Source organism: Oncorhynchus nerka, linkage group LG21, assembly GCF_034236695.1.
Source record: "Oncorhynchus nerka isolate Pitt River linkage group LG21, Oner_Uvic_2.0, whole genome shotgun sequence".
Classification (NCBI taxonomy): Eukaryota; Metazoa; Chordata; class Actinopteri; order Salmoniformes; family Salmonidae; genus Oncorhynchus; species Oncorhynchus nerka.
This window is the reverse complement of record NC_088416.1, coordinates 9890989-9915261: the sequence shown is the minus strand read 5'-3', so window position 1 is coordinate 9915261 and position 24273 is coordinate 9890989. Positions and strand designations below refer to the sequence as shown.

The 24273-nt window shown below is 43.5% G+C and overlaps 2 protein-coding genes across 4 annotated transcripts in view; both read left to right on the top strand.

Moving 5' to 3' along the window:
• Positions 1 to 12116: 12116 nt before the first annotated feature.
• On the top strand, positions 12117 to 15960 carry LOC115103829 (myeloid-associated differentiation marker-like). Its single transcript, XM_029624800.2, has 2 exons — positions 12117 to 12379; positions 12599 to 15960. Exon 2 carries the CDS (start codon positions 12644 to 12646, stop codon positions 13565 to 13567), a length of 924 nt encoding a protein of 307 aa, XP_029480660.1. The 5' UTR covers positions 12117 to 12379; positions 12599 to 12643; the 3' UTR covers positions 13568 to 15960.
• A 1395-nt stretch (positions 15961 to 17355) lies between these two features.
• Positions 17356 to 24273, top strand: part of LOC115103828 (testis-expressed protein 2-like) — a 69213-nt gene continuing 62295 nt past the window's right edge. For all 3 annotated transcript variants that reach the window (XM_029624798.2, XM_029624797.2, XM_029624799.2), the window contains exons 1-2: positions 17356 to 17534; positions 18305 to 18389. The gene's annotated coding sequence lies outside the window, so the exon portion shown is untranslated. The remainder of the gene's footprint in view (positions 17535 to 18304; positions 18390 to 24273) is intronic.

Below are 24273 nucleotides of genomic sequence, written 5' to 3'. Positions count from 1 at the left end.
GAGATGGACAGGTGAGAGAGGGAGAAAAAAAAGAGAAGGGAAAAAATCTCCAGTTACAAGAAATGAGTAGCCCTGTGCCACCACCACAATGACCAGATGCTCTTGGACTAGGAGAGAAAAAGTAATCCGACGAAGAGAGCAGCTGGAATATCAGTGTTCTCTGTAGTGGTCCATGTTTCCTTCAGGACCAAAAAGTCCAGGGACTGAAGGGAAGCATAGGCTGATCGCCAGAGACCCGGAATTCCGCACGGGTCGTGCGTGCAGGGTTCACTAAATTAGAATGGTTGCAGCCAAGGGAGCGTCTGTAATGCCTACTGGAGAATCAACACAGAGTTGCCAAAGCTACAAAGGAGTAAATGACATCATCAGAAAATAAGATGCTCCCGTGAAAGAGTGGTTTGAAGCTTTGTTTCGGTGACGGTCTTGCATTCGTTTTGCCACGAGACCGACACGACCTCCACCTACAGCTGCTGCTGAGAAACCAGGGGAGACTGAAGTACTAACACTAATTGCCTAGCAGAGGTGAAGAGCACGCCACATTCTACTAATTGCTGATTGCCTAGGAGAGGAGAAACCACTCCCCCTCCAATACAGCCACTGATTATCAAAACAAGTTACAAGTTGCCCTGCCCCTGAATCCTGGTTGATGTGTCAACAATCATCTGCAAATGATGAGCAGTCAGCAGTTCACACACCAAGTAGGCTACTGGGAAGACAGGCAGCACTTAAAGTAGATGGCAGTACTAGACAACAGATAAAGACAACATTATACTTCTCACTCCTGGAGATACCAGGGGTCCTCTAGCTATAGAATGAAGCACACGTTCTACATCACCTCGTCCACGTGGAGCTCCATACATCACTGGTGTTGACTTCACTAGACAATGCGTCAGTCCCAAATGGCATCCTGATCCCTACATAGTTTTGACCAGTGCCCTGTGGGCCCTAGATTGCCCATAGTGATTAAATATCTAGCTTGCGCGACAGTCACTCACGTCCCCTTACTTCTTCTCCTGTCTGATATGACAGTTTCCTGTCTTTGGATGGGTTAAAAAGCACACACAGAGCTGTACATCAGAGGAGAGAAACACCGTAACACGTTCACGCAACCAAGATAACAGAGATGGCAGTGTTTGTCAGTGCTTAAGTCGTTCTGAAATCCATGAGATTGAAACAAACCTTTCGGAGGATTCGGCAACGTATGTCAATGCGATGTCCAACATGACAAAAAAACTACATGTGGCCCAAACATCTGGTAAGAGAGAAGATTGTACTATAAACATTTCTGTATGTTCAGTTGAAATACTGGTGTTGTTTATAGTGAAGGACTCCAGGGAACCACACCGTTTTTGAAGTCAGTAACTGCAGTCCAACCATGTTCAGTGGTGCAGGAAGTCAGGGGCTGTGCCTCAAAATGGAACACTATTCCCTATGTACTGCACTACTCCCCATTTGTTAGTAGTTACTGTCTTGTCACTACAACTCCCGTTCGGACTCAGGAGAGAAAAAGGTTGAGAGTCATGCGTCCTCCGAAGCGCAACACAACCAAGCCTCACTGCTTCTTAACACAAGCAACCCGGAAGCCAGCGGCACCAATGTGTTGGAGGAAACGCTGTACACCTAGCGACCTGGTCAGCGCGCACTGCACCCAGCCCGCCACAGGAGTCGCTAGTTTGCGATGAGACAAGGATATCCCTACCGGCCAAACCCTCCCTAACCCGGACGACGCTAGGCCAATTGTGCGTCGCCCCATGGACCTCCCGGTCGCGGCCGGCTGCGACAGAGCCTGGGCTTGAACACAGAGTCTCTGGTGGCACAGCTAGCACTGCGATGTAGTGCCTTAGACCACTGCGCCACCCGAGAGGCCTTGTACTGCACTACTTTTGACCAGAGCCGTTGGAAATAGGACCCCAGCAGAGTAATGTGTGTGTTGTTCCTCAGGTCCTAAAGGTAGAAGGCTCTACAGACTTGTGGCTCTCAGCTTGGCACTGCTGTGTGTTCCACCAGTCCCTCTCGACACCTCCCTGCACGTCTAAGGACTTCTATGTGTAGTGTGTTTTTTGAACTTTACATACTGTATAGCTAGGCAGCAAAATTAAGGCACATCTCTGGCACAATGAAGAAAAAATGTTAGTTAAAAGTGAAATAAATAAAGCAGAACAGCATTTGAACCTTTCTCTTTGAGGTTCTTACGTGATAAGCACGATTTCTTTCTAGTGGTGAGATAACAGACAAGCTTCAAACCCACTGGACAGCAGAACTATGCCTATTGCCATCGACAGGACAGTTTGTGGGGTTTTTAAAATAGGTTATCGTCACCTTTCTCTCATTTTGGTCTTGTCACATTTTGCCCAGTGTAGGCGGCATTTGATCACTATCGTCTAGGCATCGTCGCGAGAAATCAGGTCATCAAAGGACACCTTCTTCCTAGTTGTGGTTGACGAACTTTCTCAACGAATCCACAGCTTCCTATCTTCTTCTGGACTATATTTTTGATTCTCTCAAATGATGTTTGTCTGTCTATTACTCCTCTGGTGTCAATGTGGTCAGCGTCAGCTATCGCTGAATAATCAACGGCGTCAGCTTGTGCCAGTACCATTCCTTTATGAACTTTGATACTGTGTGGTGCCGAATTGAATTCAAATCAAATCAAATTGTATTTGTCACATGCGCCCGGATGCAACCTTGGAGCGAAACGTACAAGCTCTTTCACAATGATGCAGAGTTAAACAAGAAGGTAAAATACAAGACAAATAAAACACACAAGAATGAAGCTATATACAGGGATTACCAATACCACGTCAAATTAATTGAATATCTCAACCCAGGTAGTCTGGTTTCTTATAAGGCACCTGACCAGAAGTGAGGTGAGCGAAGCCACAGCCCAGGATTGAAAGGGTAACTCTAGTGATGTTTGGGCCGTCTGATACAGCTGCAGTGTCCTGTGTGTGTTGACCCCTGGAGCTCCTTCCATCTGGACAGACAACCTAACAGCTGCTGACCCCTACCTGTGTGTGTGTGTGTGTGTGTGTGTGTGTGTGTGTGTGTGTGTGTGTGTGTGTGTGTGTGTGTGTGTGTGCGTGCGTGTGTGTGTGCGCGCACACTAGCCCCATCCCAGAGCAAGGTGCTGATCTGGTGTGTCATCTGATCACTGTAACTGAACTCTACGGCGGAACTTCACCATCCACCTTCACTAACCTGTAATTTTTTGTATACTGATCTCAGTCCAGTTGTTCTGTAGAGTTGATCCATCCTGTTTTCCAGTGCAGGGGAGTCAAAGATCTGTTCTGGTGTCAGTCAATCCTGTAAGCATACTTTTTTGGCCCTACCTGGTTTTCAACTTGGGCTATCCTGAGAACAGTGTCCTTCAACCATTTCCGTAACCACAACATGACGCCACATCACTGATACGGAACCAGAGACTTAACCTTCACACGGTGTCTCTATTACATAGAAACAGTATTCCCGCGACACGGCCATAGGAGCCTGCGGCCTAACTGACGATTGCTCAAACATCCCCTTTTCGATCTAAAGTCACAAAGGGTTATTTTAAGAGCATTTATGTAACGTCTCAAGCAGATCAACTGTCATTATATCACCCTGAGGTGGTTACATGAAGCACACCTAGTATTGTTTGTGGTGATTGTGTTTCATTGTGCTACTGTGTGAATATAACTATTGTTGTAGTCCAACTGGCTAAACATATTATATCTCATGGGAGAGAAAATAGTTGTATGTATCATTGGAATCATTACATAGTACCAGCAGATAAGAGCTGAATTCCTTGAGTCAATGAACAATGTTTGGATTAGTTAGAGGGCGCCCTCTATAGACTGGAGGACTGTATGCGGAAGAATGCCCAATCCCATATCAACCCCTCCCCTACCCCTCAGCGTTTTGTAGGTCATGACGAAGCATTTACCACATTCCTTATCCAGTCCTCTCAGGTCTCCACAAGTGCATGAGAGTAGGGGTAAGGGATAGAAGCTAGTGGTTGTTTTGGGATGAGCACCACATGAATGTTCCGTTACAATGACATCCCCTATTCTATTGCACTCCCAGTCACCCCTTTTGTCTAAAGCCCTGTTTGTGTTACAGTCTTTTCGGTGAGAAAGATTATGATTATGAAATGCAAATGGGAAAACAGTGGAGCTTTTCACTAAGATGTGCTACTGGAAGCCAGTTGACATCAGACAGAACGAGGACTTTGCTGCTTGCCCTACCGTGAACACATGCAAACACACACATACATTCACACACAACAAACACACATTTGATGAAGTGATAGGTTCCTAACAAAACTAAAGGGGGTGGCGTGTTTGTGTGTGTGTGTCACAGGAGGCTGCTGAGGGGAGGACTTGCTCATGATAATGGCCGGAACAGAGTATATGGAATAGCATCAAACCATGTGTTTGATGTATTTGATACCATTCCACTTATTCCACTCCAGCTGTTGCCACGAGGCTGTCCTCTCCAATTAAGGTGCCACCAACCTCCCATGGTGTGTGTGTGTATGTATGCGTGCCTGCATTCGTGTGTGTATGGGTGCATGTTCGCGCGCGTTTGGGTTCACGTGTGTGTGTAATGCGTGTGTGTGCCGTATGTGCATGCGTGTGTGTGTACGTGCGCATCTGTGTGTGTACACGTTTGTTGTGTGTGTGCATTTACGTGTGTGTGCATGTCGTGTGTGCTTGCGTGCAAGTGTGTGTGTGTGTGTGTGTGTGTGTGTGTGTGTGTGTGTGGGAGGTTCTGACCAAACCTGATGCTGCCCTGTGGCCTTATAAGGCCCGGCAACTTCAATAGTGTTCTTCAAGTCCGTATCGACCGAAGTAGACAGTGTGTTTACAAGCCTGCCTCACGCGCTCACTATACACTGTGACAAAGCTTTAATGTCCCCTTCCAAACACACACACACACACACACACACATGCCTACTCCCAGCCCCAGCATGCAGTACAATGTTGTTTGGTTTAAAGCAGAGAACAGAGGCGATTCTCTGCTTTTAAATGATTAGTTCCTAAGTCGGCCGTAATGATATAGTTTGACTGAAGTGTGCAGTTTATTAACTGCATAAAGACGATATTATTAGTGCTGGGGAGAAGGCAATCGGTGGGCTTTGCCTTTCAGCTTAGCAGCGGGAGTCTGTGGCTCTTTGATCTGAATCATTGCTAAATGTCTTTGTGAGATAGTGTGAGCTGCTGGAACCAGCACCGGGACCGGGGCCACATCAATTATTCACTCTCCTCTGCTTTTCTTTCCCTTTCTTTCCCCTACCCTCCCTTCTTTCCTCCCTTCTTCTCTCTTTCCCCCTCTCTCTCTCCAAAATGAAATAGTTGCTCGTCTCTTTTTTTGCGTGTGTTTAGTTAGGCTAGTGGGGGGACAATTCCTCCTCTTTCCGTGAGGTGGCTGTGTCCTTCTGGGTAGTCAGTGGTGCCCTTGTTCGTTGCTGTGTTACACCATCTACGGCCGTAGATATACATACTCAATAATTAGGGCCCTGAGTTTTTCCTGGTCAGATCACATGGTCCTGGCAATAGCAGACAGTTAATGATATAGATCCGTCAGTGTCTATGACTCCTTATAATGCATAGCGGTAAAGGATACATAGCATTGAAAACTGCAGTGAGAAACAATTCTGCAAGACTTATGTGAAAGCCGCATAAAGGATTACGATCGACTCTCTGTCCTCTGGTTGTGTCTTACATTCAGTTGCAGAAGGACACAGTTCACCTTTACACTTTGTAAACCCAGTTTCTTCACTGTCGTCTAATGCCTATAGTCATTGTCTGTATTCATTGGTTACCTAATTCCAATCAGTATTTTCATCTGAATTTTAAAACATTTACGTGATTGTTATTATGATGTGTATGACATATTGATTCAAATAGACTGAATGTCAATATCAAGTTGTACACAGAAACTATGGTTGTCTGTAATGAGTACATTTGTAGAAGCAGTAGGAGAGTTCACCTCATAGTGATACATTGGGGGTCCCCTCCAAGCCTGAATTAGTATGAGGTCTGGCAGTTTTAGAGAGCCAGTGTAATTCTTATATCTACCACATTGTGGCACTGTTACCCAAATGACCTCCTTTTTCAGGTAAGATGGACCACTTTCAGCATGGTAGACATTGAAGATCAGTCATACAACAGACGCATCTTTTTCAACAAAGTTTCTTCAAACCAAAACTGATAACGATTCATCCTGAGATATTCGACTCCATCCTACATCGAATGAGAGAAGCTCCATCACCACACAGTCAGTTCAAGAAATGAATTAACATGTCAATTCGAAATAAAACTCATTGAAATCAATGGGCAATTTCCACTTTGAAATTAAATTCCAATTGAACTAATTATAATTGTATTAATTCATCCCCAACCTTGAAGCGCTAAAGCCGCATACATTACTTCCAAACAGCGAGCTACCTTGCATGTGTTTCTGTTGTTTATCTGCTATTGTGTCTTTGTGGCATGTGTCTTCTCTTGTCAGAAGGCCGTTTTTGAACTTGAGCAGTGTGAACACATGGGAATTGATGTATCTCGTGTCTATATATAACACAGAAAGCAGGTTCGACAACTGAAGTGACTGTGTCGGATCGTGACAAGACTCTTTGTGTTTGTGTACAAAGACACACACACACACACACACACACACACACACACACACACACACACACACATAAACAAACGGACGCACACGCATGCACACACACACAAACACACACACACACACACACATCATACACAGCGTACACCAGAGGTGGGACCAAATCACTATTATTCCAGTCACAAGCAAGTCTCAAGTCACAAAGGTTCGAGTCTCGAGTCGAATCCCAAGTAGAACGGGGCGAGACTCGACTTCAGTCCAAGTCGTGCATTCTAAGAGCAAGTCGAGTCGAGTCACACATTTTTCCAAGTCAAGTCTCAAGTCAAGTAAAAAAAATCTATACATGCAATGAATTGATCAACTACAAATCGAAAGCTTGGGACTATAAGGTTCCGTCTGACATTTTTGTCAAAAATGAGTTAATCACATTTCATAGATCTTTAGATGGTTCTTCTTATGTCTGTGAAGTTCGATTGTTCAGAAAAATGCAAAACTAGAAAGATCTGCATAAAGCCATTTGAACTTGGCACTATAAGGTTCTATCTGCAGTCCAATCACAAGCCTGAACAATTAGAGATGGTCCAATCAGAACACATGTCTGTGCCATCACCCTCTAAGTATGGTTTAGGCTAGTTTAGACAGCAATAATGGCACCCAAGCAAAAGAAAATTCAATGATGTCACAACATTGTTCAGTGATGACTGGAGTTTGTCTGATGATCCTAATACATTTCTTAATGTATTTGATGATGTGTTCTGACTCTATGTTGGTAAAATGGTGTTATTCTATCATTTATGTCGTCAAATAGCTAGTCTTCTTAAAAACGGAACATGTCTAACACGCACGCATACGTCATGAACAGAATTCACGGATGCATACGCACACACAGACAAATAAACAAATGTACACACACACTAACAAACACATACGCATAAACTTAGAAACACACTCAGACCAACTTACTCACGAACACCCAAATAAACACATGCATATGCAGAAAAACAGACGATATACTGTTTGTACACACACACACACACGCGCACGCGCACACACACACACACACACACACACTCATGTATCTGCACACCTCAAGCACACGTACTAGTGTTGTCAAATGAAAGAGCAACTGAGATATTCTTCTCCACCTCCGGTACCACCCCCCCGAGGACTGTGTAGAATCAAATGTTCCACATATAGCTCCTCTGAAAAGCACTTCAGTCAAATGATCTACGACACCCTCCAATTGTCAATGGGCCTTGGCTTGCTTTAGGAGTACCCAGCTGTAAATCCAGACCTGATGTATAATAAATAGAATCAAACACCTTGTAAACAACATTCAGTTCAAACTGACCATATTTATGGCTCCATAAATGGGGGGGGGGGCAAAGGGATTGTGCGTGTTTGCGTGCATGCCTGCATATGTGTGTACCACATTATTTACACTAACCAGAAATGAATTGCTCGCCATAATTCTAGAAAAGGGAACAACATGTCATGCGAACTGTGTCAGGGAGAAAGATAGTGATGTTTTGCGACAGCGTTATTGCGGTCACCTGCAGCTACCTACACTATGAGACTGAGAGTGCTGCAACCATAACAGGAAGTGGAGCCAATGAAGTGAAGAGGTGGGTGGAGGAGAGGGGTGAGGGTATACAACCTGGTCTCAGAGTATTTCGTATTATTCTCTATGTGAATCCAAGAACCTCCATTTAAAATTCAATTGTATTTGTCACATGCACCAAAATCAACAGGTTTGGACCTTACAGTGAAATACAAGCCTAACCAACACTGCGGTTTTAAGAAAAATAAGTGTTAAGTAAAAAATAAGAGTAACAAATAATGAAAGAGCAGCAGAAAAATAACAATAGCGAGGCTATATACAAGGGGCACCGGTAAGTCAATGTGCAGGGCACCTGTTAGTCGGGGGTAATTGAGGTAATATGTACATGTAGATAGAGTTAAAGGGAATATGCATAGAAAATAAACAGAGAGTAGCAGCAGTGTAAAAGGAGAGGGGGTAACGCAAATAGTCTGGGTAGCCATTTGATTAGCTGTTCAGGAGTCTTATGCTGTATAAGCTGTTAAGAAGCCTTTTGGACCTAGACTTGGCGCTCCGGTACTGCTTGCCGTGTGGTAGCAGACAGAACAGTCCATGACTAGGGTGGATGGAATCTGACAAATTGTAGGACCTTCCTCTGACCCTGCTTGTCATGGATGGCAGGAAGCTTGACCCCAGCGATCTACTGGGTTGTACGCACTACCCTCTGTAGTGCCTTGCGGTCGAGGGCCGAGCAGTTGCCATATCAGGCGGTGATGCAACCAGTCAGGATGCTCTCGATGGTGCAGCTGTAGAACCGTTTGAGGATCTGAGGACTCATCTGAGTCTCCTGAGGGGGAATAGGTTTTGTCATGCCCTCTTCACGACTGTCTTGGTGTGATTGGATCACTATAGTTTGTTGGTGATGTGGACACCAAGGAACTTGAACTTCAACCTGCTCCACTACAGCCCTGTCGATGAGAATGGGTCATGCTTGGTCCTCCTTTTCCTGTAGTCCACAATCATCTTCTTTGTCTTCATCATGTTGAGGGAGAATTTGTTGTTCTGGCACCACACGGCCAGGTCTCTGACCTCCTCCACATAGGCTGTCTCATCGTTGTCGGTGATCAGGCTGTTGTGTCATCGGCAAACTTAATGATGGTGTTGGAGTCGTGCCTGGCCATGCAGTCATGAGTGAACAGGGAGTACAGGAGGGGACTGAGCACGCACCCTTGAGGAGCCCCCGTGTTGAGGATCAGCGTGGAGGATGTGTTGTTACCTACCCTTACCACCTGGGTGTGGCCATCAGGATTTTGTATGATATGTTACGTTTCGTATGTATGTATTCATTTGTGGGTGTCCTTCACCCATTTCATTTACATTTACATTTAAGTCATTTAGCAGACGCTCTTATCCAGAGCGACTTACAAATTGGTGCATTCACCTTATGACATCCAGTGGAACAGTAGTGCATCTAAATCTTTTAAGGGGGGGGGGAGAGGGATTACTTTATCCTATCCTAGGTATTCCTGAAAGAGGTGGGGTTTCAGGTGTCTCCGGAAGGTGGTGATTGACTCCGCTGTCCTGGCGTCGTGAGGGAGTTTGTTCCACCATTGGGGGGCCAGAGCAGCGAACAGTTTTGACTGGGCTGAGCGGGAACTGTACTTCCTCAGTGGTAGGGAGGCGAGCAGGCCAGAGGTGGATGAACGCAGTGCCCTTGTTTGGGTGTAGGGCCTGATCAGAGCCTGGAGGTACTGAGGTGCCGTTCCCCTCACAGCTCCGTAGGCAAGCACCATGGTCTTGTAGCGGATGCGAGCTTCAACTGGAAGCCAGTGGAGAGAGCGGAGGAGCGGGGTGACGTGAGAGAACTTGGGAAGGTTGAACACCAGACGGGCTGCGGCGTTCTGGATGAGTTGTAGGGGTTTAATGGCACAGGCAGGGAGCCCAGCCAACAGCGAGTGCAGTAATCCAGACGGGAGATGACAAGTGCCTGGATTAGGACCTGCGCCGCTTCCTGTGTGAGGCAGGGTCGTACTCTGCGGATGTTGTAGAGCATGAACCTACAGGAACGGGCCACCGCCTTGATGTTAGTTGAGAACGACAGGGTGTTGTCCAGGATCACGCCAAGGTTCTTAGCGCTCTGGGAGGAGGACACAATGGAGTTGTCAACCGTGATGGCGAGATCATGGAACGGGCAGTCCTTCCCCGGGAGGAAGAGCAGCTCCGTCTTGCCGAGGTTCAGCTTGAGGTGGTGATCCGTCATCCACACTGATATGTCTGCCAGACATGCAGAGATGCGATTCGCCACCTGGTCATCAGAAGGGGGAAAGGAGAAGATTAATTGTGTGTCGTCTGCATAGCAATGATAGGAGAGACCATGTGAGGTTATGACAGAGCCAAGTGACTTGGTGTATAGCGAGAATAGGAGAGGGCCTAGAACAGAGCCCTGGGGGACACCAGTGGTGAGAGCACGTGGTGTGGAGACGGATTCTCGCCACGCCACCCGGTAGGAGCGACCTGTCAGGTAGGACGCAATCCAAGCGTGGGCCGCGCCGGAGATGCCCAACTCGGAGAGGGTGGAGAGGAGGATCTGATGGTTCACAGTATCGAAGGCAGCCGATAGGTCTAGAAGGATGAGAGCAGAGGAGAGAGAGTTATCTTTAGCAGTGCGGAGCGCCTCCGTGATACAGAGAAGAGCAGTCTCAGTTGAATGACTAGTCTTGAAACCTGACTGATATGGATCAAGAAGGTCATTCTGAGAGAGATAGCGGGAGAGCTGGCCAAGGACGGCACGTTCAAGAGTTTTGGAGAGAAAAGAAAGAAGGGATACTGGTCTGTAGTTGTTGACATCGGAGGGATCGAGTGTAGGTTTTTTCAGAAGGGGTGCAACTCTCGCTCTCTTGAAGACGGAAGGGACGTAGCCAGCGGTCAGGGATGAGTTGATGAGCGAGGTGAGGTAAGGGAGAAGGTCTCCGGAAATGGTCTGGAGAAGAGAGGAGGGGATAGGGTCAAGCGGGCAGGTTGTTGGGCGGCCGGCCGTCACAAGACGCGAGATTTCATCTGGAGAGAGAGGGGAGAAAGAGGTCAGAGCACAGGGTAGGGCAGTGTGAGCAGAACCAGCGGTGTCGTTTGACTTAGCAAACGAGGATCGGATGTCGTCGACCTTCTTTTCAAAATGGTTGACGAAGTCATCTGCAGAGAGGGATGAGGGGGGGGGAGGATTCAGGAGGGAGGAGAAGGTGGCAAAGAGCTTCCTAGGGTTAGAGGCAGATGCTTGGAATTTAGAGTGGTAGAAAGTGGCTTTAGCAGCAGAGAGAGAAGAGGAAAATGTAGAGAGGAGGGAGTGAAAGGATGCCAGGTCCGCAGGGAGGCGAGTTTTCCTCCATTTCCGCTCGGCTGCCCGGAGCCCTGTTCATATCATGTGATATGTTACGAATTACAATTCGTATTATAAGTTACACATTTGCAAACGTACAATATGTTACAAATTTCCAAAATGTATTATATGTTACGAATTCTAGCTATGTGGCTAGTTGCTCGGCTAGTGGTTAGGGATTAGGGTTAAGTATAGGAGTTAGGTTAAAGGGTTAGCGTTAGGGTTAGGGAAAGGGTTAGCTAAAAGGGTTCAATTTATGGTTAGGCTTAGTGGAAGGGTTAGCTAACACGATAAGTAGTTACAAAGTAGCTAAAAAGTAATAAGTAGTTGAAAGGTTGCTAATTAGCTAATATGCTAAAATTATCCATGATGAGATTTGAACTCACAACCTTTGGGTTGCTATACATTCGTGTTATATGCCCACCTATCCTCCTCGACCAACCACCCTACTTTAGTTTTTTGCCTCATGTAACCATACTAAACGTAATATATCATACTCATTTGAGTGTCCCGGCTTTATGTTTACTATGATACGTCTAGTCTATGAGACCAGGCTGGTGTATAAGAAGCATGAGATTGAAGAGTGGTGGTTTTAATCGGGTTTGCACTGTGTTTGCATTGTGAATGGTATTGGTGGTACAGGACAGAGTGAAGATGACCGTTGGCTCATGCGCTGAACTGTTGGTTTAAGTGATTTTTGGGGCCTTTAATTTTGGGCCTACCATATTCTATTTCCGGAGGGTTCTTTCCAGGATTTGGAGTTAGCAGAAATGAGAAATGTACAAGTGGGTTTGTCATCTGACTGAAAGAGCTCAACAAGACGGCGTTCTTTTTCTCAGTTGGTGGGAAATGTTTTTGTGAGTTGAATCTATACTGGTGCAGTACATTCTCCTGGTTAAGGTTGTTGACATCCTTTCGGAAGGTGGAAGCAAATTTCTGTTTTAACTGTAATAGACGTTACAATTTGAAATTGAGCTTGTCCAAACTGAGGTTTAAAGAAGTAATATAGGAAGCAAGACACCTATTTTCTGCTCTACAGCAAAGCCTGTTACAACATTCTAAATCTCTGTCTACAGCCTTTTGGACTTTCTCGTTTTGGACTTTGTTTGGGAACCAACACCATGCCTGTAATTGTACTGGAGGCCAGGGATTTGACCAGCCCTCTGTCGCTGGTGCGTATGTGGGCTCTCCTGTCCGGTTGCCTCACCTTCAGCCTGGTAGCCTCCCTGGTTTCCCCAGAGCTGACCTCTGACACCCACCAGCCCTCCTTCAGGATCCTCTGCATGCTCACCTGGTGCCTCTTCTTCATCCTCACCTTCCTAATCCACGTGGTCAACATCATCCAGTTCCACAGCCTGGTCCCCATCTCCTGGAAGAACCTGACCGTGACTGTGGCGGCTCTCGCCGCCCTCATGACCTTCAGCGCCTCGGTCACCTTTCCTTGGGCGGTCATGGGTCATGAAGGTGTCTGGCCCCGTCCGATCGCCGCCTCCTTGGCATCGTGTCTCACCTTCCTGGCCTATGCAACCGAGGCCTACCTCATCCGAACCCAGACCCAGGACCAGAAGGGCTACATGGCCAGCGTACCCGGCCTGCTCAAGGTGCTCCAGCTCTGGGGAGGATGTGAGATGATCGTCCTGGTGGTGGAGCAGGTCCGTGGAGCTTTGGTAAAAGGAGCCGGGGTAGGGTTGGCAGCTGTGGGTTGGCAGCTATGGGTGTCTGGGGCGGTGTATGCCCTCTGTCTCCTAATGTCCCTGGGTACAGTGATGGTGGTTCTAGGGGACTGTGCTGGGCGATGCCCTCTGCCCTTTGACCGCCTGCTGGCAAGCTTCAGTCTGACAGGGGTGCTTCTCTATGTGGTTGCCACCATACTGTGTTTTACCAGAGTCCTGGAGCAACAAAACCCCGGCCAAGAGTTCACAGACAGGAAAACTGGGCCCACCCTTGTTGTCATGGAAGCGGTGATGACCAGCATTACTCTGCTAGCTTACACAGTGGACCTGGCCTTCTCTATCAAACTGCTGCGGGATAGGAGTCACGCCTGAAAAAGACACGCCTGGATAGTTGACCTTCAGAACACATAACATGTACAATATGGATATTAACAAAGTCATTGTGTATTATAGGAGAAGGGGACACATTGCCAAAGTCCATGAAATATTACGTTCTGTTAATGTCAATTGTATATTGATTGGAGCCTTGAAAATGAAGAACAAATGTCATAGATATTTTCATGTACGATATCATGTGCACAGTTTTGGGAATTAGTTCCAGTACATGTAATTCAACTAGTAATTTAACTACATGTTGCAGTAGCTTGGTGGTAGTTTAACTAAATTTCAAATATTTGTAGTGTTTTCAGTGGTCAATTACTTGTTTGCCATGTGGTGATGTAGCTTTTACTGCAACTGGGTAGTTCCACCAATTCGGTGCCTTTTTGAGATTCTTTAATTTGGTGAAAAAAACCTGTTTGATTTCAACTCATTTGAACATTCTGTCATAATGAGCACGTGTTCAACTTAATATTTTTTTTTTCTTATCTCAAAACGTTAAATAAATAAAAAAACGATTATTGTAAGGGCCAAATAAAGTAACAGGGTTGACTGTAACAGGGTTAACGATTTCACCTTAAATTAGCCATGAATCCTCTTGTGACAAGTGGAATGGAAGCTTGTTGTGTACAACAGGTAGGGGCAATTGAATGCAAGCGTCACCCCAAAAAATGTAAGTGTCAAAATATTTCTAGCCTATCTATGAGTTACAGGGTTGACGTGTTATGCTCGACCCACTCAATTATCCATAACAAAACATCAGAAAATAGCCAAAAAGAGTGGAACCAGCCCACCTGCTTTTCCAGAGGATTGAATCGGTCACATTCTAAATGTAATCCGTCAGTTACTAGTTACCTGTCCAAAATTCTAATCAGTAAAGTCATTTATGGATTACCTTAGCTCAGTAACATCATTTGATTACTTTCAGTTACTTCTGAATTACTTTCCCCTTAAGAGGCATCAGAAGAAGACGACAAAAATGGATCCATCAAATGTATTTTGTGTGTCATCACTCGCTCAGGTGGAACAAAGTTATGCTGCGTTTGTAACCAAGTGAGAAGTGCGGATTTACCACATACGACTGGGAAAAACCCACTTTAACGACCCTCCAACTGGTCATTACTAGTGGGAAACTCGTCTATCATCCTGAGCTCCCACTTCTTTCACATGCTGACCTCTGACGTCACCGACTAGAAATGACCTTGATATCAGCATTTTCTGCAGTTAATTAAATGCATCAAAACAATATTTATAAAAAGCAATCTATTCATATGGTTTTGAACACTATAATTGCTTGACAAGCATGATAGCTGTACTTTTAGTGTATTAGTTTACAGAGCTTGTTGGCCATTAGCCAATCAGTGTTCAAAGTACATGAATGCCTCCAACTGGTATTTACAACTTCACAACTGGTAAATTCCTACCTCCCACTTGGTTACAAAGCAGCAATTCACTTGCACCGTTTTTCAATGCTGAATCGAATGTCATTGAGAAAACAGAAAGGTGTCATAATGTATTTTTTCCCCCTGCAAACACCCTTTCTGAATTTAAAAGTAATCAACAAAAATGATCATTCTAGTCTTTCAAAAGTATCTGTTATCTGATTAAAAATATATTTTTTACAGTTATTTTTTTTTGTATTCAGATGACATGTTACTACCCAGCTCTGCATTAACACTATTATTTAACTATTAGATGTTCAATGTTTATTTTAGTCAAAAAATATTTAAACAGGAATAGTTTTACCATATTAAAACAAGAGTTCAGTTCATGTAACAGGGTTGACCTTAAAATGAGGCACAGATTCCTTAAAAATAATCACTAATCACATGAAATAAATAATAATCTTCAGAAATGACTGTCAAAGCAACAAAATGACTAAGGCTTTACAATGATGGTGTATACTTGGATATATTTAGGCTTTAAGTGGGTTACAAACTTCCTGGAAGTCACAGAGGATGCGTGGAGGGATATTTGAAAATGCTGGATTTTGGCACTTGAGAAAATCTTTATTCAAATAAAAAAAAATCTGAATGATTGAATTCTCCATGTGGTTTATATTAAAGGGCACTTCATTGAAAATAAAGGGGTTTTAAAATGTAATATTGGTGCACAATTTCTACTTAAACTATCAAAAGGTACTCATTTCGTGGAACAAGCCAACTGCCCACTACATTTCCTACATTAAAAAAAATATATAGCTAAAAAAAAGAAAAAGAATAACTCAATATTAGGATGGTGTTCCTAATGTTTTGTATACTCAGTGTATATTTGTATACTCGGTGTAGCTTTACTCTAGCTAAACTTCTTCCAGTGTGAAGTAATTGGTAACTTGGTAAACCATTTTTATATTTCTTAGATTTGTCAAATAAATGTGAAATAATCAATCATTTTCATCTTTTGAAACTGACATAATGCACAACGATTTGACTGATCCTGAGACATACACATATATATATACATAAGAAGACTACAGTTGAGACTTGAGAAGCAGTGAGGGCATATTAAGGGAATAAATAAATTAAGGGAATAAATGAAAACAAAAGACTAACATTACATTTATTTCTGTGTCACAACTCATTACCATAACCCAACTGGGGAGTTGGTAGGCAGACAAATGTCATCACACTGCAGATTTCAGATACGGTGCCAACTGCCATGTTTCTATCTGGGCAGAATTCTCTTTCATCTTGTCTGCATGCAAGGGGCTTAGTGATTTCATTTAGAATACTTTGAGTTTGTAACTTGTCTTGCTTATGGTTCTGTCTTTGAGAGATGAAAGATACAGAATTAGGAAGGAAGTGATTGAATTGATAAGACATCTTGAACAAGCAAGGTATGGTGCAGTTGTTTCTCAACACTCTTTGTTTATTTTTGGTATTGCCTAGTTTTCTATAAGAGTTTGAATAGAGTCTGTGACGAATCTAAACATAGTCTAAATGTCATTTGTATGAAGTAAACATGTGCATTAAATGTAATGTAGCTAGATTCCAGAGATGAGTGGACTCTCCCAGAGATGAGTTTCTGCAGTGGATACAAACATGTCACAAATGTGTTGGGGGAGTAGCAACAGTTAGAAGTCATTAACACTAGATGGCGATGCTTTCATTACCATATAAGCCTTTAATTCAAATAATTCAACTTCAAACTAATTGCACTTTTCTCAACCAAGGTCAATCTTAAACTGTGTGAAAGTCATAAAATGTGGAGGTGAAAAAAATCCAACTGTGATTAAAATGACATCATGATCTTGATAGTACTCAATACCGCATCAACGTCAGGACCATCAGCAAGTTTACATTTTATAAAAAGGATAGAATTCCATTATATTATATAAGAACAAGCAATGTTATGTTTATTTTTTCCAATGGATTCAATGACACAAATACTAATCTACTCTTTGAAATCAAGAAACTCAATGGTGCATCATTTCAAGTGAATGCTGTGCATTTAGTGTGCGTGTTAGTGTATATGATGGCTAGATAGTCAAGAACAATGATTGCTTATTTTTTGTAGTATTATGAGACAATCCACAGTGGAAAGACCCAGAGACCAAAGTTACAAAGTGTATCTGTGTCTGTGTTTCGGGAACTTTTTTATCTGTGACATGTATTTCAAGTCCGTTTTATAGTTCTAAAATGAAAAAAAAAAAACAACAACAAAAAACAATCCTAAAAACTTCTGTATAATCAATCCCCGAACGGGTTCGGGTTGAGCCTACTTATCTACTTTGATTACTCTAGCCTTGGAAGACGTTAATGATTTTTTTTTTCACTCAGGAACTCTGTGCTTTCAGCAGTCAGCTGTCAACAGGCTGGGCATGAAATGAGGCTCAAACAACGACGCAGTACGTGGAAGTGATAACAATACAACGTTTTGTCACTGTCCTGTAAAACTGTTCATATCCATTCAGTGGATTTTGTAATCGTGCTTACTCGAGAGATGATGAACTCGGGACACGGTAAGGTCGCGCTTGTTTAGGCAAAACACACCTCTTTATCGGAGTTTCAGTTTTTATACCTTTGGCTTCGTCGTCGAGAAATCTCACGTCGCCAGCGGTTTACAGAGATTTGTTTTTCCACAAACGACCTCGTTGTTATTTCGTCAAACAAACCGTTTCGAGCAGGGGTTTCAAAAGAGTGAATGTTGAAATGTAAAAGCGAGAGTTGTTTTGAGACAATTAACGTTAGCTAGCTAGCAACTAGCTAAGTTAGTTAGTCATTAGGTGTAGATGCATCCCAAACTAAACTAGGGAGTTTGCTAGGGCTTTGGTTTACCCGTAGCTAAACGCTAGCGAGTCACTGTTAGCTGGCAAAGCTAGCAGTGTATGCATAGTTTATTATGCAACATAAACTTACTGATCGATACCACATTGCCCGCATTTCCTTATAGTTCATAACATAAGCAGGAAGTTGCTTTCATATGTTTTAAACTGTTCTTTGAAGCAACTACGAAGCTAGATTGGTAACGTTAGTCATTGCATACGTACAGTAGTTAGTTATACTGTTCTGGCTAACATTTATCTCAAATGCAGACTGTGGGTAAATTGGAATACATCATTGGAAACATTTCTCACCTGAGCAAATGTTTGAGTGATGACAACATCATGAAACCTGCTTAGTTACACAGCAAGTCCAATGTGACGTTAAGTTAGTGTGTGTGTTGTGCGATTGCACATGTTTGATGTGCAAAAACCTGTATGACCATTGTTGATTTTGTTCTCTTTGGCAGATCATTGAACACTATGGACATGTGAGACTCGACATGAATGCAGACGCTGAGGCGATGCTGGATTGAATGGCACTGAGGATACGAGGTAAGTACTTTACCAGTAAATTTGACCTGATCATTGATCCATTCTCTGACACAACTGACCTTTGAGAGAGGGAGGGGGGGGGTCTGGGGGAGGAGAGAAAATAAAAGATCATGAGAAAGAGAGACACTGATTTCTGTATCACACAGCCTTTATTCTATTGGAAAATATTGAGATTACAGCAGCAGTCGAGGACAGGTTCGAGGCGAACCATAAAAAGACAGACAGGGCTCGTGGTAATGCCTGGAGCAGAATGAGTGCAATGGTATCAAATATGTGTTTTGATGCCATTCCATTCGCTCCTTTACCAGCCATTATTATGAGCCGTCCTTCCCTCAGCAGCCTCCACAGATCAGTATGTCTCTTTTTCAGCCCAAAACAAACACAAGGAAATAAAGGTTGTCACTGACGTTCTCTGCTGCTGAGACGAGGGCAGAATGCTGTCCTGTAAAGTGATTGTTCAACCGTTTTCCTTCAACAAATGTATCTCAAGAAAGACTCAACAGTTTTGGTTTAGCAACCTTTTGCACTTCTTGTAGGCCTAGGCTTGGCTTTCCTATTCTGCATATACAAGGTGTATTTGTTTTCCATGGAGTTTCCCATAGGCCCATGTGTAAGGGCTTATCTGTTTGTGCTATTGATTATATGTTTGTGCTATTGATTACTATGCGATGTCCTGATAGTGTGTGCGAAACCTCTCAAAATGGTATTTCACCATGGTAACGGTTTGGTTACAGTGTCATTGGTTAATGATCCACTTGTTGGTTGCTCCTTTTTTACACTGCCCTCGAGGATGAGTCATTTCAAGGGACCTCATGTGTACTCAATACAATATTGTGTGTGCTAGGCAAGCTACCGTTAGGCAAATTCTGAAATCAAATTCGACTAATTCCGTCTCGACATCCTTTACGTCACTCTCGCAACACACATCACCTAGCCTACCACTAAGGCTATTAATAGAATTGCTCGGTGTTTTAGTCAAAAGCACTTTCCCCACATCCGAAGAAACACCATCCACACAATAGACATGGCCTTGAGGAGTGTGAAATCCTCTGGAATTGTGTGTCGAGTTATAACGTGTGAAAGCGAGAGCATGGATAGAGTGCCGAAGCACCTGTTTAAGACTCACTAAGCTTAGCCTAATTTCTGTAGCAGGTCCATCAGAAAGAGAAGTTACGCTTGTCCATCCTCAGCAAAACACCGGAGGCATAGTGAAATGGATGTCTGGTATACAGTAGAAAGGAAAATTTAAAAGCGAGCCTTCTGTTCCTGTCAGGCAAAAGCTGCCGTGAAACAAATGTTTTGTTTTCCCACTGGTAGTCGTGGCGACTGTTCACTTTGACCACATTGGCACATGTGGTCGTGAGGTCGAGGTCTTAGAAGGTCTCACGTTCATTTTAGGCTGGATAGTGACCCCCTACATAACAGCTTTCTGCTAACTTAACTGATTTGAGAACAGGCTGAAATGTTATGTCTTTTTCTTTTCTTTCAAGCCGAACATCCCATGCTTGTTGTTTAACTTTGGCGACTGATGACGGATCTCCATCTATGCTGTTTTGCAATGTCATAGAACAGGTGTGTGTAGGCTGTTTTCTTCACAGTGCAGAGGCCTCCCTGTAGAATGCTGGTAATACCACACTGCAGTGTGTTATTGTGCCTGTCGTGAGACTGGGAAAATGTGCTGTTTATCACAGTTTTATGCGGGGCCTACGGATTACACCCTGTTGACTCGGCGCCTGTTCATGGCTTTGCCCCTGACTCACTACTTGGCCACCTGCTCACCTAAATATTTCCACGATGTTGGTCTATTTTTTTTATACTCAAGCTCATTTCTGATCCTTCATCAGTCACCAAAATGAAGGTGGAAACTTTCCATGGGAATTAACGGAAATATATGCAAATGAATATGAATACCATTTAAATGTAGATGTTTTTTGCATTGGATGTATTTGCTATATCTTATGGAGACAAACATAAACATTTTACCTTATCATAAGTAGACATAATTGCAAATGATTAAATCCTTCCAATATAAAAATGTTAAAACGATTTGGTTACGAATTGAACTTTAATTAAATGAGTTGACTCTTCACATGCGATGATTTCACTGAAAAACAAAAGAAAGGGAATATTGAATGATCCCCAATTATCCAACCCATCTCCCAAAAACTTTTTCAACATACATCTGTAAAATGATAGAGGAAGACTTTAGTTTCTAGACTAAGGCTTCCATGTCTTCTCCCTGGACCTCCTCAATGTCCATCTCTTGAACAACAGACTGGGGCCTCATCTTCATTGTCACTTTCCAACCTTGAGGATGGCTCGTTGTCAGGCTTAAAAAGCCTAACATTTTCCCGGATGGCCTCCAATTTTTCAACCCTTGTATTGGTCAGCCTGTTGTGTGCTTTGGTGCATGTGTTCCAAAACAAGGACCAGTTACGCTCTGAGGCGGCTGATGTTGGTGGGATTTGGAGGATGATGGAGGCAACAGGGGAAAGAGCCTCAGATCCACAAAGTCCCTTCCACCAGGTGGCTGATGAGATATGTTGGCATGACTGCCATATTGCATCTCCATCCCAAAGCCCTTGCTTGGAAGTGTACTTCGCCAGACTGCCAAGAACCTCGCCCTGATCCAGGCCAAGGTGGTGAGACACGGTAGTGATGACACCATAGGCCTTGTTGATCTCTGCACCAGACTGGATGCTCTTGCCAGCATAATTGGGGTCCAACTTGTATGCTGCGGCATGTATTGGCTTCAGGCAGATGTCTTCACACTTTTTGATGTATTTCAGAACGGCAGTTTCCTCAGCTTGGAGCAGCAGTGAAGTGGGCAGGGCAGTACAGATTTCTTCTCTTACATCTGCAAGCAGAGTCTGAACATCAGACAGGATGCCATTGTCTCCCTCAATCCATGCAATGGCTACTGCTATAAGTTTCAGGTTGCTTACCACGCTCTCCCAAAATGCATCATCCAGGAGGATTCTCTTGATGGGGCTGTCCATATCGGCAGACTGTGTTATGGGCATTTCTTGGAGAGACTCCTTCTTTTCCAGGAGACTGTCAAACATGATGACAACACCACCCCAACAAGTGTTGCTGGGCAGCTTCAATGTGGTGCTCTTATTCTTCCCACTTTGCTTGGTGAGGTAGATGGCTGCTATAACTTGATGACCTTTCACATACCTAACCATTTCCTTGGCTCTCATGTAGAGTGTATCCATTGTTTTCAGTGCCAAAATGTCCTTGAGGAGCAGATTCAATGCATGAGCAGCACAGCCAATGGGTGTGATGTGAGGGTAGGACTCCTCCACTTCAGACCAAGCAGCCTTCATGTTTGCGGCATTGTCTGTCACCAGTGTAAAAGCCGTCTGTGGTCCAAGGTCATTGATGACTGCCTTCAGCTCATCTGCAATGTAGAGACCGGTGTGTCTGTTGTCCCTTGTGTCTGTGCTCTTGTAGAATACTGGTGATGTAGTTAATTATTCATTGCCCACGAACATTCTACCACCCATCAGAGATGATTACAATACATTCTGCTTTCTCTTATGATTTGCTTGACCTTCACTTGAACTCTGTTGAACTGCATCCAGAAAATAAGTAAATAAAGCATGTCTGGTTGGAGCAGTGTAGAACATTCAGAAATATCTTCCAATACACATTGCCTGTGAGCATCACAGGTGAACCAGTTGCATACACAATTCGAGCAAGACATTCATCAGCATTTCTCTGAATACGTTCTTCCATTGTGTCAAAAAAGACCATGAGCTGTTGCTATCAGTAAGGTGTCTGTAGTAGAGGGACTTTTCTCAGAGGTTGCATGTTGTGAGAGCTGAGGGAACTTTATGCACTTGGCCAGATGATTCTGCATATTTGTTGCATTCTTCACATATGATTTGGCACAGTATTTGCAAATGTACACAGCTTTTCCTTCTACATTAGCTGCAGTGAAATGTCTCCACACATCAGATAGTGCCCATGGAACTTTCCAGTTAAGATTAGAAAATGAGTAAATCAAAACCCAAATACAATTCCATGTACAGATAAATAGTTAAGCAGCATGTTGTAAAATGAAATAGGTGAATGTTATGGAAACTGGTGAACAGGGATGGAAATATGAATTTACACTCAGTTAGCAGGCTCAAGCAAGCTAAAACCCACATGGTAGCAGAAACTAACTAGCAGAAATTGTTAACAAGTTAGAAATGATTTAAACATAGTTTGCTGTAGGCTACTATTTACTAGTTAACAAAAAATCATGTATGTCCTATAAAATATATTCACACCACCCAGTATTGTAATCAAAACTTACCAGAAAGCATGTAGTCCTTGGCTCAGACAGTGTAGTAATGTGGGCTCAATAGCATCTCATTAGTGTGCAAGATCTTGAGAATCAGCTGTGATGCAAGAATGCACTGTATCATGCAGAGGGTTGCAATTCCATTGAATTGGGGATAGTTTAACCAAAATATGCCGCAAGAACCAGAATTGCCATGTGTATCCCACAAAAAAATGTTTACTGTTATAAGCAAACTTTCTTTTGATGAATTTAAGCAAATTCCCCAAATTCCCTTAACTTCCCATGGAAAATATCCGTATAAAATTCCGGAAATTTACCGGAATGTTTCCAACCCTTTGCAACCTACTCTTTATAGAGCAGAGCACTGAGTTGTTGACTCAACTGTAGGGTTGTGTGTTGTGGCATCATGGTCCATGTCACAGGTTAGCCATTCAGAGGCCGTAACAGGTGTCAGAAAGCTGAGCAATTGTGGAAACTCACCACATTGCCCTTCCACAGTTGATCAAGTCCAACAGGCTCTTTCTATCAACCCAAACATGTCTATGCAAGTACAGATCAAAGCTGGTGATGTTTAACTCCTTGGAATGGCATTGTTGTTGGTTTTGATCTGAACAGGTTTGACTGGGATTAAGGCAGGAGGGCACAATAGTTCAATAAACAGGCTTTTCTTTTGGCCTTGTTTCCCATTGCCCTAGTATCCTCAAAATGCACTCTCTTATCAGATCAGACAGATAACAGTTGATGCATTAGGTGCTGAGGTTAACTGAACCTTCATCTGCAGTGCAACCCATAACATTATGTAAAATCAATCAGTTTGTCTCTTATGAGGAAAAATACTTATCGATGTTTCACAATGACTCATCGTTGGGATTTGTGAATCTGGAATGTGCTCTGTGGAATGTGCTCTATGCAGAGCCCTGTATGAGAAATGTAGGCAGAAATATTTTTTATGCTAGTTGTTGGCCGTTTCTATCACCATTTTTCTCCTCTTGGCAAGACTGACATTCTTCCTGGGAGACAGTGGGCTTACCCAGATGAATGTAGGGCCTTATGATTTCGGCGATGTGGATAACACGGGCGGAATTTGTTAATAAAATGGAATCAACTGTAAAATGTGGAATATTGCAGAATTTTCCATAATTTGGCTGAAATCGATAAAAACAAAAATCAGCATTAGGCCTAATTATTGTAGTAGCCTAAATTATTTCATAATTGTCCAATTACAGACGAGTAGGCCTAGAGAAATAATTCCGTTTTCGTATTGTGGTGTTTTGAGAGGGGGGTCGGTCGTGCGTGAGACCCTTACGTCACTTTGAGAAACATGTCGAAGAGGCCGTCTGAGGGTCAAGTCATCAAAAAAACATACAAATTTGACATCAACATACTATTGATTGGACCTGTAAAAATATGTGTGATGACTACTTAGTCTGAAGCCCATGTGAAGAACAAGGAAAAGCCCTGTGTTAGCCAGAGCATGCCTCTTCAAATGACCATTACTAGTGCGATCTCATTAACAGATTCAAGACCAGAATTTATTCAGGACTTTGTGGAGTCTGACATCCCTTTAGAAAAGCGAAGAAAGCTATGACC